Source organism: Lepisosteus oculatus, chromosome 13 (assembly GCF_040954835.1).
Source record: "Lepisosteus oculatus isolate fLepOcu1 chromosome 13, fLepOcu1.hap2, whole genome shotgun sequence".
In the NCBI taxonomy this organism is placed as follows: Eukaryota; Metazoa; Chordata; class Actinopteri; order Semionotiformes; family Lepisosteidae; genus Lepisosteus; species Lepisosteus oculatus.
In genome coordinates, this window is record NC_090708.1 from 22,672,680 (window position 1) to 22,688,443 (window position 15,764).

Genomic DNA, 15,764 nt, shown 5'->3' on the forward strand with positions numbered 1-15,764 from the left:
AAAAAAGATCCAAACTTTCAGGACAGACTTAGACTTTCAAAGATAAAGATTTTGACAGTACTGAATAGATCCGATATTAGTAACTATTCTCCTTTTCTGGCAAAAGATGAAGATATGGGCAGTGTGCCCTTGAGAGGCAAAGAAATTGATCTGCAGTATAGTAAAGAAAAGGACTTTTCTGGGTATTAAATCTGGTACTGGTCAATGGTGCCTGAAAATACTGGAGCAGAGCTCTTGAAACAGTCTTTTGTTTTTAGTGTCCTTAGATGAAAATAAAAGACTGAATTGTACAATTTTCTTTTTCAGTGAAAAGAAAGTGAGACAAATTTTATTTTATTTACCTTATTATGGGACTGCCATTATGTGAGGTGAACAGATGATGAACCCTTTTCTCCACAGTTTCATGAACTACACTGAAACTCTTGCCAGTATGCTGTGAGGCTCCAAGTCCTTAGGGAGTCACAAGGAGATGGCCACAGCCAAGCAGGTTAAATCAAAGCATCTTATTCACAACTCCGCAATATCACATTTTCTTATAGTTTATTCCTCATGAATTACTTTTTAAAAGAAGTTAGCAGTTGGTAAATGAACACTGAAAACTAACAGCCCTTAGAGTAATATCTGTGCAGTGTTTAGTGTCAACGCACAAGAAAAATTTATAGGAAGAACGCACTTTATTCGTACACACCCTACTACAAGGTAGAAGTAAAAAGCACGTATCCAGGAAAAATAGTACGCTCAACAAATTTGATGAGACACTTCTAAATACAGTCTGATTCTGATTACATTTTGCAGAGATGAGACTGTCACCTCAAACATGAGGGGGCAGAGTCAAGATTTCATATTCCTTTCTTTACCATAGGATAGGAAAACCTTATTATATACTAAACTCACAATTGAAATTAATGTATTTATTTGTTTTTGGTTGTTTCAAGTTACAAAACCCAGCACAGTCTATAATGCAATTTTGACCTTTTTAGATGCATCAGTGGCAACTCCTGTAAAAGATTATTATAATTATAATAGTAGCAAGCATGTTTATGTTTAAATTATTTTGATCATAATCTTGCAGGATTTTGTAACATTCTACTATAAAAGACTTTCACAGGAAGAGTTTTTGTACATCTCTACAGATGTTTCTGTAAGGAAGCTTTAAAAAACCCTGAAGATGTACAGCACATATTGACTTAGAAAGCTGAGCACTTCCTCCACTGCCTTCAGAGAATATATACCAACATATCTGCAAAGACAAATATTTTCTCCATGTCTGTATCTTTACTTAGCTTTGAAGTGAACCAAAAAGGTGCAGCTTTTTTGCAATAGAAGAAATTAGGACAAAAAAATCAAATATTTTTTGCAATCTATAAAATCGTTATGAAACATATTTCATATAACCAGTTTCTGTTTTCAAATTAGTCATGAACAAATTTGTAAACCTATAGTCATGGACTAGTGTGCACTTTATACACAGAAATGTGTCATGCAGGTTTCCTCCCATAAGATAAGCCTGCTCTATAGTTCTTTCAAAATGAGTATATGCTTTTGAACATCTATGTCTCCACCTACATATCAGTCTAGACAGGAAGACCTTGATGAATAATTATGTTTTATCTTTTTAATACTGTTATGGTTATTAGAAGTAACTATTGAGGTGTCTCCGGAATATGGGGACAGTGGTCAAATATCAACATTTGTAGTTCTCAGGAGCTTCAAAACAAAAAAGGAGCAGAGCTGTTGGCTGAGTGGAAGAGTCTAAGACACACCGATCATAGGAATTGTCTGATTTACCTTGGTTAATTAAGTTCAGGGTAAATGATTGATATTAACAATTGATGACCAGAGGATAAAAACCAGAAAAAGGACAAGAAGACACTAGAGAAGTAGAGAAGAGACAGTGCCAGGCAAGAGGCACTGATTAGCCTTTAAGACCAGATTCAAGTTAAGTATTTGACTCTTTGCAAGATAACCTGCCATTCTGTTATTTTAAGGAAATGCTGCTTTCCTGTATAGAAAATCCATAGGTTAAAAACAGTCTTTCCTGGTCATTGGATGAATTTTTAGAACAGGGAGTTAGCTTCCCATTTATCTTGTAGCATCTGGGTTTATATATAGAGAGATTAAACTCTAGTTTGTATTCTGTTAGGTACAGAAGGCAGGTTTATCTCTATTTTGTGGCTGATTTCCTGGTTGGTCAGGAAGTAGGCCTTCGAGACACCTTGTTTGTAAATAGTGTAAATTATATGTTGTACTGTATGTTTATGTTCTGTTGTCGCATTATTAACAGGTATTTGCTTAACCCAATGTGCCTGATTTATTACTTTCACCAAAGGAAAGAGAACACAGAACTTTATTCTAAGTGCTCATTAACCCACACGGTCTATTTCTGTAAGTTTCTATTTTTTTAACCCCTTTTGTAACTATACGCTCTAATACTGTATACTGTATCAGTATTACAGTCACCAGCTACTAGATTGTCATCAGATCAAGAATAGTTTTGCAGATCATCTCTTACTACAAAACACTTCAGTAGTATTTAAGGTAGCTGCAGAGTCCTTTTCATTATTTACGAAATGTTTTATTCCTGAAAGTATAGAAAGGATTTCTCTAAAGCTGTATGAGCAGGTTTTTTTTACTTCTGCAAATTGCCTTGTTTCATTTGCTAACATAGTGGAATCAGAACCATATTTTACACACAGCAAGTGTAATTTAACTGTTATTTCTTATGGACTCTTCCAGATCCATTGATTCAAAATGGGTTTTGTTTTAACTTTGTGAACGCATTTAATTTAAACTCAAGTCATGACATGTCTTTATGAAGCTTTAAAAACGAATCAGTTAATATATCCCTTGCTTTGTGCTCCAGTAAAACCTTGTTCTTAGGAGGTTGTCCCAAACCATACATCAATGATGAAGGTATATTTTCAACTGTGAAATTACAGCATTGACAGAAGCCAAAAACTTTCCCTATAATCATAATTTTATTTTCAAATCATCTTGATAAAGTGTTCTATGGTAGGCTGTTTTTAGGCTGAGAAGTCAAGTTGGCAAAACATTTTTGCTTACTCAATAAAATGCTTATACTGTATAGTAGTTGCTGGTTTATTCAAGATTATTGTTATTTTGCGTGAACTGCATATTCTGTCAGGAAGGAAGCTGCTTTTATAAGTAAACCACAAGTGCAAAGGGTACTATATATCTTTGTGACGTCAAAACCTCCCTAGCACATTCAACATTGTTTTCTGGTATACCGAGCAGAATATACAACAATTTCAGATACACACAAGCAAAACATGTTTCATTTACTGAAACTAATGTTCATACCAGGAATCATAGGTGAGTTGCGAATGGGTAAGTACATTTCTTAATAATATTAATTAATTGCTTTTTAATACCCTTTCTATTTGCCAGGTAATTCGTACTAGTTCTTACAATCTACACAGTGTAACAATATATAAATTATAGAAATATCATTTTTGGCAATAGCAATTAGCACAAAAACCTAATTGAAATTCTAGTTATGATACTGTAATACTGCTTCCTGTTAGTGAAGTGTGAACACTAATTAACACTATTGGACTGTAGTCTTCTACACTCTTGCTTTTCCTTTTTCAGTGGCCACTGATTCACAAATAACTGCAAGGCAGCATCCTCAGAAGATTACAAGTTTCCCTGGTGGAAGTGTTGCCTTCATATGCGAGTTCAACTATGTGGTAGCTAATCCTCTAGTAATAGATGTGTCCTGGCATCATCAGAGTGATGTCCATCAATATACCTTTGCAAAAGACAACGCACGTCTTGTTCAGTACAGTTCAAATATTCATTTACATGGCAACTTCTCCAAGGGGTTTTCAGTTCTTGTCATAGAAGACATTCAGCCAAATTACACTGGTACATACTTCTGTGAAGTTCTGTTAATTCAACCCCCACCTGTAAAGGTTACAGGAAAGGGAACAGTGCTGAAAGTATATGGTAAGATAAATTAAGGCAATTTTCTCCCATCGTTCACTTGCACTCACGTGAATTATATAATAATAATAAACTTTATTTTATATAGCGCCTTTAAAGGTGGCTTCTCAAAGCGCTTACATTGTATTCAGGAATTTGTTTCAGGAATTCTAGATTTTCATACAGCTAATGCTTGATAAATAACCATTTTTCTAATAGAAATTTCATAATATGTAATTTACGCAATTAAAATTACAATTCTAATCCTATACATATTTTTCTGTTTCTATTAAGAAAACTTTGTAGCAGAATACTTTTGAGACATATCTCTTTAAATAAAAGTCAAAGTTGTCTTCTTTTAATAAAACAATAATGAAGATGAAATAATGTTTTTCTTACATAGTACAAACATTTTTGGCTGCATCTATTTGTACTCTTTGCAGATAAAGAGGAATGCAAAGATCAGAAAAGCTACTGGTGGAACTACATTTTCATAGCTTTGTCTGCAACCTCCTGTACATTGCTATTTGCTGTAATGTTTATGCTGGTAAGAAACTTCAATGGCATGATTCTAAGAAATGTAATGCACAGTTATTATTAGATTATAAAACACAATAAACACAATTAATAATTTCACATTATTTATTCCATAGGTAAGGAAATGTCTGGGCAGAGCCAAGCATATAACAAATAAAGAACAAAGAAAGAGTGAAAAAAAGATGGAACCTATTGCCACCATCAGTCAAGAGTACGAAGATATGACATTTTTAAGAAGCCAACCTGCCTGTTAAAACAGAATAGTAGTATTAACTGTGGAACTTCAAATCAACAGGCTGTGTGAAAAAATAGAAAAGACAGTACTTTTGCAGTACAGTACAGAGACAATATGTAAGGGGTTAAACAGTAAGATGTGTTGTAAGTAAAATTACATTTATTAACCTTTGCAGTTCTACATAATTACAGCTATTTAATGCAAAAAAAACATTTCATTTTGTAGAAATTATTCAAGTATTTTAACTATAAAAGCAGCTTATTTTTACTGTACCTCATTTGTTAAAATTGTATTACTGTATAAGAAATATTTTTTTCTCAAGTAGCACAAAACGTAACATGGGAAAATGAGGCTGTTTCCTAGTTTTACACACATCTTCAAGGCAATGTATAAAATGTATCCTTCTTTATCTTTTGTGAAATGTAAAAACATTGCTGACAAAAATTGCAATTATTTGTAAATAATTTAAAAAAAGAGAAAATTTGACATTACTATATTCCTGTCTTTTTTTATACTGAAGATGAATCTAATTTCACTTACTATCAAAGTAAAATACATCAGGGATGTTTTTCTTACAACTGTTTCAAGATTCAAATCAAAACAGTCACAACTACACTACGTAACATTATAATATTCTTACTATGCTATATGCTTGGTGACAATATAATTTATGACCACAAGACATTCATCCAGCAAACAGAAAAGTTTGTTGTTCCACAGAGAACAGTACTGCCATTTTGCTTTTGAGTGCAAAATATAATTTACAACAGTTAAACAAAGAAAACATTTATAAAGAGGAAATACATGTTAGTGGAAAAATGTGGAATTTGGTATTCCCTTCCATAACGTTTATACCTATATTTCTAAAATTATAAGTTAATGAAACCAATTTTCTTTTCTGAGAAACCTCACAGCATCATTGTATCCATTTTGACACAGCTTTTCCATTTTCTTCTGCTCTGGTGGAAACAGGGCTTGATTGAGTCTTATGAAATTATCCTTTGACAGCTATAAAATAATAAAGAAGTACTTAAATACTTAAAGAAGTTGTAAAGAAAAATATCAACTAACATTTTCAGGATGTTACCATCTATTTTATGAGCTAGCAAACACATTAAAACAATAAACTACATACAACTGACCAGGTTATTGATTAATTAAAAATGAAGACCAAAATCTGTTGACAAAAGGAAAAATGGCTCTCTTAAAACATAGTTCAGTACAGAAAAGATGTTTCAAACACTCACCATAATATTCTGGTTCATTACTTTGATATTAAAATTCAAAAGTCCATCATGCTCTGGACAGATATCCAGTTGACCACTAAAAGGAGAAATCAGAATAGTACGGCCTTCTGGAAGAATTGGAACACTGTTTGTGATTCCCCCATCTATCCACTTCTGTGAAAAGAAAAATAGAAGTTTCATTTAATATGAAATTTTCTAAATGCATTTCAAAGTTCCGAAGATATTTTTTGTCAGACTCAATTCTTAAATTGACCACCGAAATGCTTTACAAATCACTTGCTGAAAGATTTTGAAAACGAGAGGTCAAAAAGTCACTGGCACACAATCTGACCACAAAGTCATTTTTTTGTTTTCTGTTTGAATATTGCAAAAGAAATCAGTAAGAAAACCACCAGGCTCATTTGTAATTTACTGATGCACAATCAAGCATATTGCAAAGAAAAAGAAAATAAAAGACTACTATTTACAATAGTGCAATATTTACTTCTTAGATCATTAATTATATGAATAATAGTACAAATGAATAATTTTGGTTATGTACTGGCAGATTACTAAAGATTACTACTAACTAGAAATTTGAATAAACAATATAAATGAACACATGGTACAAAAACAAAAAGTATATATTTAAACAAACTGGTAATGTGAAGTGGATATACTGTAGGGTACTTAATAAAATGCAGGTCAGTTTTAAAATTGATTACGGGTACTGTCTACCTTAGGGAAAACAAATATCTAAAAAAACTAATAATTTATGTTAATTTGTGAATTACACTGTCTTGTGCACACTATTTACATCTTCTTGTTCTACTGAGGTACTTCTATGCAGTTGACCTGTACCTTACTGTGTAAGCAGCTATGGATGACTGACTAATAAGTTTGATAAAACTGTTGAACACAAAGCCCACAAGCGCTGTCTGCTCTGTGATCTGTAAGGTTCTGAGGTGTTTATTTTGCGCATGATTAGAGACATCAAGCCCTGTCTCATAAGAAAGCATATGCAAACATAATTTATTAGAAAATGCATTTTAATTTTTGATTTTGTGTTTGTGTTAATATTCTAAACATTGCCAATGTGAAAATTTAGCACCATAATATGTAAAAGTGCATTTTACAATCTTCCAATGAAATCTGTACAGTAGTGCCACTGCACATAGCATTTGTTTTCTGCATCATGTACTTTCTACATTTTCTACTTCACACAGTGGTTGTGCTCTTGTAGGACAGATTTTCACAATCCTGCACAGCTTTGTGTTCTTTTGGAGTTGTTATCTGAAATGACACAGCCCAAAATGTATTAGCTGGAGAAAGGCTGGGGCTGTGATCCAAAAGGGTGACGCAGAGGTCAAGATTTGTCTCACGGTTAAATAACTTTATTATCATTTGTTTGTTATACTGTACGCCTACTGTATGTAACATCTGCAGTACAAAGCACCATTTGTGAAAAGTAATTTGACACAAATACTTAACACATGAATATTAGCAAGTATCATGCCTTCTTTTTTACACTTGGAGGACAAAAGTGAGTTGTCCTACAGTTTTAAAATATTGGCACTTCTTACTGGATTTTCTGACACTTCATCTAGATTGAAACAAAATGCACAAAGTAAAATACAGAACTTTCTTCTGTAAAAATGCAAACAAATTTCATGTCTGAGATTTTTGAAGGTAAGCCTCTGACAAGCAGGATATATTTTGAAAAAGAAAGAAGTGACTTGAAACATACAGTATGAATTTTTAATGTTTCACCAAAAAAGGACTTGGCTGCCTATCCAAAAAATGAAACCACAAATAAACAGGGTTAGGCAGCATTTGTTTACAATCTCTGTGATTAGTTTCAAAAGAAACATATCATTTATGACTGAAACAAATTAATTTGAATGTCAGTTCAAATTCAATGATAAACTTATAAACAGGAAAACCATCCATTTTGTAGCTGTTGTACTGACATTACATTGAACAGAAAAGGCTAGGGTACATTCATCGATTAACTTTAGTCATCAACAGTACCTCTACTGTGAAAGTCTCATTTCTCTTTTAGAGCCCGTTCACTGGTCTCTGAGCGCTAAGTGCCACATTTTACCCCAGTTCATCTCACATATGTGAGGTGCACCTCATGGCTGGTGAGTGGGACTTCCAACTATCACATTCTTATTTCATGAGGATGTCATCATTACACAAGCAGCATTAAATGTGATTAGATCAGGATGAACCTTTAGGAAGGGTGACAAATGTGGTGCCAGGACTTAATCAATGTAACACCATACATTCAGGTTAATATCATTGAATACCAGGGGAGTTCTCTAGCCACCAGCCACTCTCAGACCATCACACTTGGACTCCCCTAGCAACTGGTCTGCTGTCCAGACCATTTTGCACATCTGTGCCACAACTTCCTACATCTAGGTGGTCAACACCAAACCTTGGTTCATCACTAAAGATGACACACTTACAATGGCCTGCGAGTCCACCTGATGCCAGTGTCCCACCACCAAAGACACAAAGGACTGCTCTCTTGATAACCAGGGCCTATGAGTTCCTTCTTATGTTACTCCCCTTGATTTTTACCAGGAATTCAACAGGATACCTCACCTTATCACAGAGCCCAATCTGCTCTTTCATGAGAGAGGCGATTTAGTATTTAAGCAACATTCAAAGTCACTCAATGGAATCATGGTCAGTCAAAGGCAGATGATTTTCTAAGAATAAGCATGCACGGGGTAATAAAATTCTATATATATATTCTATATATTATATCTAAAAGAACAGCTAGAAAAGCTTACAGTATTTATCATGATTATGTTAATTAAAGGGGAACTCCAATGCTATTTTTATATTTTGGGGTTAGAAAGAATCTGCACGGATGAGTGCATTTCAAACCACAATAACAGTAAAATGCACACAGTAACTTGTAAAACCTACAATTTACATCACAAAAAAGACTAAATTGCGGCCTTATTACATTATAAAGAAGCAGGCTTCTGAATACATCTTTTAATGCAATAGAAACATTTCTATCAATTCTAAGACAGTTTTGCTGACAAATACTACTTACTTACTTGCATGCAGATCACATTGAAACATTTCTGTGGTGAAATGTCTGTGGTACCACATGTACTTATTTGCTTGCACATCACATTACATTAGTCACTATGGTGACTAGTGAGCAGGAAGGACCATATCAAGTCGCAATTAGCGGGAACTCGTACTATCGCCCGTGGTGAGACCAAGAGTGTGCAACAACATGGCGCAATTTTGTGTTCAATTCGAAATTTGTAAAAAAATGTTATCAAGTCAATGAATTTATTTTGCTACAGAGATTTAAAAAAACACTTTCCACTTTAAAATTCTTATACATTATACTTTGAGATATAAACTAAAAATACACTTAATTTGAATAGGGACCTCTTGGCTTTACCCTTTGGAAACCTGTACTGGTAATTTGTGATTGATCTGTAAGTCAAAATCTTGATTCAATACGTGTCATAGCCTATTCATGGTAAGTTTGCATCGATACATCCCTGGAAAGTCATACAGATTTGAACTGAGCTTAACCACAGTTACTGTATGTTTTTCACTTTGACCTGTGAAACCTGCGATATTTCCATAACATGATCAGAAAAATTGATTCAACAGCGCTGGTGTATTTAAAGGCCCCCAAATCATCAATACTTTGCTTTTCCTTGTACAAACCTGCATAGTTTAACAGTTTTAAAAAAATACCGTTAAGAGAGCACTCATGTCAAAAATGATTTAAAAAATAAGATGTATAAATTGACAGTTATTGACAACTACAACTGTATGGCACAAAACTGAGAAGGGCCTAGATATGCAACTGAGCTGCACCGGTTCTGAAAGAGCCCCTACCTCTCCTTTGTATTCCACAGCATTAATCCCAGCGTAAACAGGCACAAAGCTGCTGGCTAAAAGGACCTTCAGAACAAACAGAGAACAGGAGTTAAAAGTGAGGCTATTATACCCTGGAGGCTGAGGTACATCTCCAATTAAGATGACATTTTAAATGCTAATTAAAAGCGAAAGGTTGTGATTGGAAATGCTGCATATAAAGTGCTTTTTAGTGCATTTATCTGTACGGACAATAGGACCTGCACTTGACATAAAGCGCTTTTGCTTGTGTAGATGGAGTAAGTTCAAACTGACGAAGGTGAAATTGGCGTTCAAAGTCCAAGGAGTCCTTTACTTGTAAAATGTATGGTAGCTTCACTATTTTATAGGCCTGGTCTTAATAGAGAAAATTTCACATTATTATCTGCAATGTAATATGGCTTTTACGGACACATTGTGTTTAATACAATACAGAATTACAAATCCTACTAAAATGCATTCAGTTCAGAAGGACAAAATGTTTGGACACAGACATATCAGTACTGTTCATTAACAGTTCATTATATGCTTTTTAATTATTAAAAAAAAATGAATTTCATAGATGCAGGAAAGAAGAAATAAAATGCATGTTAATTTCCTGTACAGCTTTATGTTATTAAGGCCTAAACACACAGATTATTAAAAAGAAAAAAAAAATCTGTGTTACAATACTGGACCCTCTAACCTCTGAACAGTATTTATCATTTATTTTTCCCACTGTTAAGATTCAATTGTTTGTATATACTGTATTTATAATTGTGTTTACATGTGTACACCCAAGTGATGGTGAACAGACTTATATGCACCTTGCATATAACACAATTACCAAGATGTATTTCATTGAGCTGCATTTTTATAAATGTGCTGATCTGCATTTAATTGCAGCCTCATATTTCTTTGAGTTGAAAGTACTGCACATTTGTTGGATACCTTAATTAGTTCTTCCCTGGAGGCAAAGCTCGAGACGATGCAATTTTTTCCAGTTTTGGAATGTGTGATTGATACATGGAGGCAATTCCCAGCAATCTCATGGGCATTTGGAGGCAGAATCTGCTCCATCCCTTCCCTGGAGAAAAGGAAATGATACTCATTTTTCATTCTTAATTATTAATACCTCTGTTTCGTAAATATTTTAACAGACAGATAGCTGGGCTTTCTAAATTGGCAAGAAACCAGCTTGCTCAAATCAACAGAGGACTTGATTTATTTTTTACATTTTGCGTTTTGAAGCACTTTCCAACAAGTACACAGTGTAATAGAATAATATACTTCAAATTAAATTAAATATAGCTTTAGATCAAACATTATTTTCAAGTAAGCTAATATGGTGTCACAAAACAAAAACTAAACTGTTAAGTGTTTTTTTTTCTTGGCCTCCAGGAAGGACATACAAATTATAAAATTAGCCAAGTAATTAGATATACTCCCTTGACAAAATCTGTCATAAGTAGAATATTAATGGCAGCTACAATTTCACAGCTAGAAAAAGCTGGCCAAAAACAGTACATGGCATTTGAAAAAGTATCAAATGGGATTTTCATTGGTAAATTTTTCACTAGACTCTTATGCAGATGAGGTTAATTTACAAGCACATTATCTTATGAATTGTGCTCAGACAGCCAAGAACGATATGCATAATGCATCTGGAAACAAAAAAAAACATTATTTCTACCAATGGGAGATGCCATCAATCATTCATTACCTTTTACATTGCATATATTTTGTATTATTTGGTCTGATAAGGTCAATGAATTTACTGTTCTGTTCAAGTCTTGATCTGATCCAGTCTTTGACAAAAAAAGTATTTGAAAAAAATTCAACAAGCAATGTGGTTAACAGCATTTACCTCCATCTTTCCTTTGAAATACTTGAGTATACCATTTCCATTTCTGCGTGGAAACCGTGACAAAACTTACAATCATGCATCTTGAGAGGGTTCTTCTAGTGAACAGTCACTCTATAAAATACTTAAATTTGTCTATGACTAAAATATTGTTAAAACACATCAAATTTTGATCACTCAAGTCAATCTTTGGTTAACTTTATAAAAGTGCCACTTTTGAGAAAAAAATTCTAGACAACCTTAGCTGAGTTATTGAAGTTAGGAATCTTGGTGCCCTGTTTAATCATACTCTGGCACATACTCAATACATTTTTCCACCTTTGTAATCATTGTTCATATCCATGTGTCTGCTGAAAAACTGACATACTGTATGCATTTTTTAATCTTGACTATAGGGGTGGATCTAAACACATACTCAATCAGTTTCAAAACTCAGATGCCCTGGACGTTTTAACTTAATTCCCCTATTTTAAACAGTGGAGTCACTGATGTGCAGACTGATAGCAGATCGCAGAAGCTAAGCAAGCCTGGCCCTGATTAGTACTGGGATGGGAAACGAACTATGGGGAAAATGGTATTAGTCCTATAGGTGCTCTTCCCAATAGACCAGATTTCTCAACCCAATGTGCCAGTTTGGTGAGAGGGGACACTGTGCTATAGAATTTGCCATTCTTCAGAAAATACAGATTGCTCAGAACAGGAGTGTTAACCCTGGTTTCCAAGATAAACCTTAATTTACATTTATACGATCTGGCCTCCTTAATTCAACTGCTGAAGTAACTTCTCCCTTCTCTATCTGATCAACTGTCTAGTGGCACTTCTGTCACATAACACCTGCTAAGTCTCACCCAGGTGGGTGCTGTACTTCAGTGACGGATGCAGTTGTCCAATTTGTGAAAAATGTTTGCATACTTTGGTATGAAAAATACTATACAAATGAAAATATTACATTTATGGAATGCCCAGAATTTGCCTGTATTCTGTTTTAGGATGTGAGGATTGGAGACAAGAGTTCACTTATTTGAGACTAATTACCCTACCAGTAACACACCCATGAACAAATTAAATTAATAAATAGCTCAATGCAATAAAATTGGTCAAATATAGCAACTGGGGTTTCCACTCTAGAACTTACAGTACATATGTTTACAATCAAAATTACAAAGAACTACTCCCCCCACTATAAAACAGGCAGAAAATTAAAAAAAAGTCACATTACAGACTACAAATAAATGCAGTACCTCAGTTTTTGCATGAAATCATATCCTGGGGTCATCGCTCCTAGTCTCTGTCTGCGGACCTCTTCTGCAAAACTGTAAGTAAATTCTTTGCAATGCTAGCAACAAAAAAGAACATAAGAAACAGCTGGTGAATGGGGTGACCCCTATTTTTCTCATTTAATTGGTTATAGATTATTGTCCATAAGCTAAAAGATCTTGTCCAGCCATTTTGTTAAAGAATTCCTGATAATCTGCCTCTACCCAATGTGTGGACATTTTGACGCTTGAAACCCTATGTGTTTTCTTATATCTGTTCTAAAATAATTTAAATATCTGTTTCCACTTGTGTCTTTGGTCCACCTAGCGGTCATGACATATTCCTCTAGGTTGAGTTTATCAGTACCTTTCAGGGTTTTAGATACTGTATTTGTATTGATTCAGTTCATGATCAAATAGATTGAGCTTCCCATAGGCTGTCCGCATAAAGCCAGAAATTAACAGTAGTACCCTCCCAATATACAATAATAATTAAATCAGCAGTGCTCCCTACTCCCTGTATGGTCCCTCGGATTGCTACAGTAATTTTAATCTTATTTCAGTGCCACGATATATGTTTCTTCACACACACATAAAAACATTAGATTTTTTTCCCCATTTTCATTTCACAGGTACTGTACCTCTATTTTGTCTGGCCCAGTTACCAACACTGTGGCTACAAGAGCACCTGCTGACGCCCCAGCAAAGGCTTTCACTGATCTCAGCAGCTTGTGTCCATGTCTCTGAAGAGCACAGGCAACCCCAAGATGGTATATTCCCAGAAACCCACAAGCAGCAAAAGATAGGTTCAAGAGAGTCATTTTGGCTAAAAGTGAAAAAATATATATTATTGGCCCTCAAAAATAAATTTTCACGTAATTTCAACAACACATGATATACTGTACTGTACAATCTAGTATACATTTTCATATTACCATATAAATAATTCATAAATGTGTAGCACAAGTGATAAAACGCAGAAAACAACTTGTAGTATTTTCAATCACTTGTTCTTTTATTCGCAAAGTTTAACATTCATCCTCCCATCTAAGTGAAAACAGTGGATTAATATCCAAAGGATTAAATCTTGACAATATGTCGATATACAGTAGTAACAAGCACAGGTCAATTCCACGCTGAAAAACATAAAGGCGAAACAACGTTTTTAGCTGTAGAGTCTTCGAGCTAATTGAATTATATAGTCTGATTCTGTAATAATCTGCAGTCTGACAATTACATAACCTGGACCACAATGTTAAGCAGCAGCTTTGAGAGTTCATCATGCAAACACAAAAACACAGCAACAGAGCTAGTCCTCTGCTCATAAAAAAGTGAATAAAATCACATCTTAATGCACTGCTACATCTGAAAGCAACAGTCTTCAGACAGTAATTTATCATTTTTTTTACTATCAAAGAGAGCAAAATACATGAAAATATTTATTTCCGTAAACTACCTACGCGGTCAAAATGAGGGCAAGTGGCACAGACAGTATACAAGACAAAAACATGTCCGGCTGACACATTCTTAGCAGCAAGTCTTGTGCAAAAAAAAAAACTTAATTGATCTCTCAACATAATTAAATTAACAAACACAACGAGATTAATTTTGTATTTGGGTCGGTAACACTTAGTTTAAAACAAAGATCAGGACCAGGAAACCAGTGCTTTAATTTTAAATTCTTCTAATTTGCCTATTTAAAACCAAAAGCGAATGAAAAAAAATGTTCAAGTACAGTTAAAACTTAAAAATCGAAGCTCAAGATAAAAGCTTTCTATCTGAATTTTATCACAACGTAACATTTTAATTAATTCAATTTATCACCACTCTGTGGCTAAATGATTTTAAGTAATACATTAATGCATACAAAATAAATACCAGGTGCAAGTGTAAAAAAAAGCCTCAGAGAATGTTTTGTATTTTTGTCTTTGCAACTGATACGATTAGGTGCTAAAATGGATAATTTAAAATTGTGGAAACTCTTGCTTTTGTACCATCGAAAGGTTACAAAGTGGACACAAACGTCTGTACCTGCTATTTAAGTTTCTGCTACAAAAGATCTCTGTATACTTGTTCATTCGTCGTAAATCAATACTAAGAAATCGCATTGTGTTATTCGTGCATTTGCACATTTTGCTTAGTTCTTAGCCCAATAAAAGTCGCTCTTATATTTATCTTTGCTAGAAAAGAATAGGTTTTCCTGCCGGCATATGGCAAATCCTCCTGTAAAGTTTAACGATGAACTTCGGATGCTTCTTCAAATTACTGAACCAAAACAAAAGCAGATTAGCTTGGCATACCTGCACTAACTGCACAACCTTAATTATGTACAGTATAACACTTTGAAAGATTAGCGACCCTTAACTGTCACACAGTATTTACGCAATACTGTAGTTTTACTTTTTGTTTCCTCACAGATTTAACCACCGCTCCAAACCTCGCCTTTCTCTCTGCCACAAACCAAAGAACTGCATTACTAGCTTACGGCAAGCGAGAAGGACACAGCAGAACAAAAAGAGTAGTAAACACTTTCGAATGCATGTTAAGTAGTAATACTTATACATAATGCCATTTATCAGGTAGTTTATACTGTAGATTGCAGCTGATGATGCAGAATGGACCTGTAAAGGCTGTCAGTAATAATACACAGCCATAGCAACAAATTTTCTGTCCTTATAAGATTGCATATCTATTAGAAAATTCTAACACTAAGAATATATCCATTGCATGACATTATCTTGAGTACTACTTCATGACCTCTAAAGCAAAACATGCATAACGTTATGTACAGTAAACTGTGGTAATATTTACAGTAC

At 34.2% G+C, this 15,764-nt stretch overlaps 2 protein-coding genes across 4 annotated transcripts; one reads left to right on the forward strand and one right to left on the reverse strand.

Annotated features, from left to right (window-relative positions):
• The first annotated feature begins 1,593 nt into the window (after window positions 1-1,593).
• Window positions 1,594-5,208, forward strand: LOC107079178 (cytotoxic T-lymphocyte protein 4-like). Its single transcript, XM_015361482.2, has 4 exons — window positions 1,594-3,348; window positions 3,613-3,969; window positions 4,389-4,492; window positions 4,599-5,208. Exons 1-4 carry the CDS (start codon window positions 3,291-3,293, stop codon window positions 4,734-4,736), a joined length of 657 nt encoding a protein of 218 aa, XP_015216968.1. The 5' UTR covers window positions 1,594-3,290; the 3' UTR covers window positions 4,737-5,208.
• Window positions 4,574-15,484, reverse strand: pnpla4 (patatin-like phospholipase domain containing 4). Of its 3 annotated transcripts, none has more exons than XM_015361478.2 (7): window positions 14,409-15,484; window positions 13,590-13,774; window positions 12,934-13,028; window positions 10,780-10,915; window positions 9,832-9,897; window positions 5,965-6,117; window positions 4,574-5,725 (listed from the first exon to the last, which is right to left on the reverse strand). In XM_015361478.2, exons 2-7 carry the CDS (start codon window positions 13,767-13,769, stop codon window positions 5,594-5,596), a joined length of 762 nt encoding a protein of 253 aa, XP_015216964.2. In that variant the 5' UTR covers window positions 13,770-13,774; window positions 14,409-15,484; the 3' UTR covers window positions 4,574-5,593. The 3 variants fall into 3 exon arrangements, with proteins under 3 accessions (XP_015216964.2, XP_015216963.2, XP_015216961.2); XM_015361477.2 differs by having other exon boundaries at window positions 15,249-15,483; XM_015361475.2 differs by having other exon boundaries at window positions 14,980-15,483.
• Between the last annotated feature and the right edge of the window lie 280 nt (window positions 15,485-15,764).

What these genes read in the sequence shown, in the direction of transcription:
- LOC107079178 (XM_015361482.2), top strand. Translation starts at nt 3,291, where the DNA reads ATGTTTCATTTACTGAAACTAATGTTCATACCAGGAATCATAGGTGAG. An exon ending in CATAGGTGAGTTGCGAATGG is followed by an intron (nt 3,349 to 3,612) that starts GTAAGTACATTT and finishes TTCCTTTTTCAG; the next exon opens with TGGCCACTGATTCACAAATA. An exon ending in AACAGTGCTGAAAGTATATG is followed by an intron (nt 3,970 to 4,388) that starts GTAAGATAAATT and finishes TACTCTTTGCAG; the next exon opens with ATAAAGAGGAATGCAAAGAT.
- pnpla4 (XM_015361478.2), bottom strand. Translation starts at nt 13,769, where the DNA reads ATGACTCTCTTGAACCTATCTTTTGCTGCTTGTGGGTTTCTGGGAATA. An exon ending in GATTTCATGCAAAAACTGAG is followed by an intron (nt 10,916 to 12,933) that starts GTACTGCATTTA and finishes CCTTTTCTCCAG; the next exon opens with GGAAGGGATGGAGCAGATTC. An exon ending in TAATGAACCAGAATATTATG is followed by an intron (nt 5,726 to 5,964) that starts GTGAGTGTTTGA and finishes ATTATTTTATAG; the next exon opens with CTGTCAAAGGATAATTTCAT.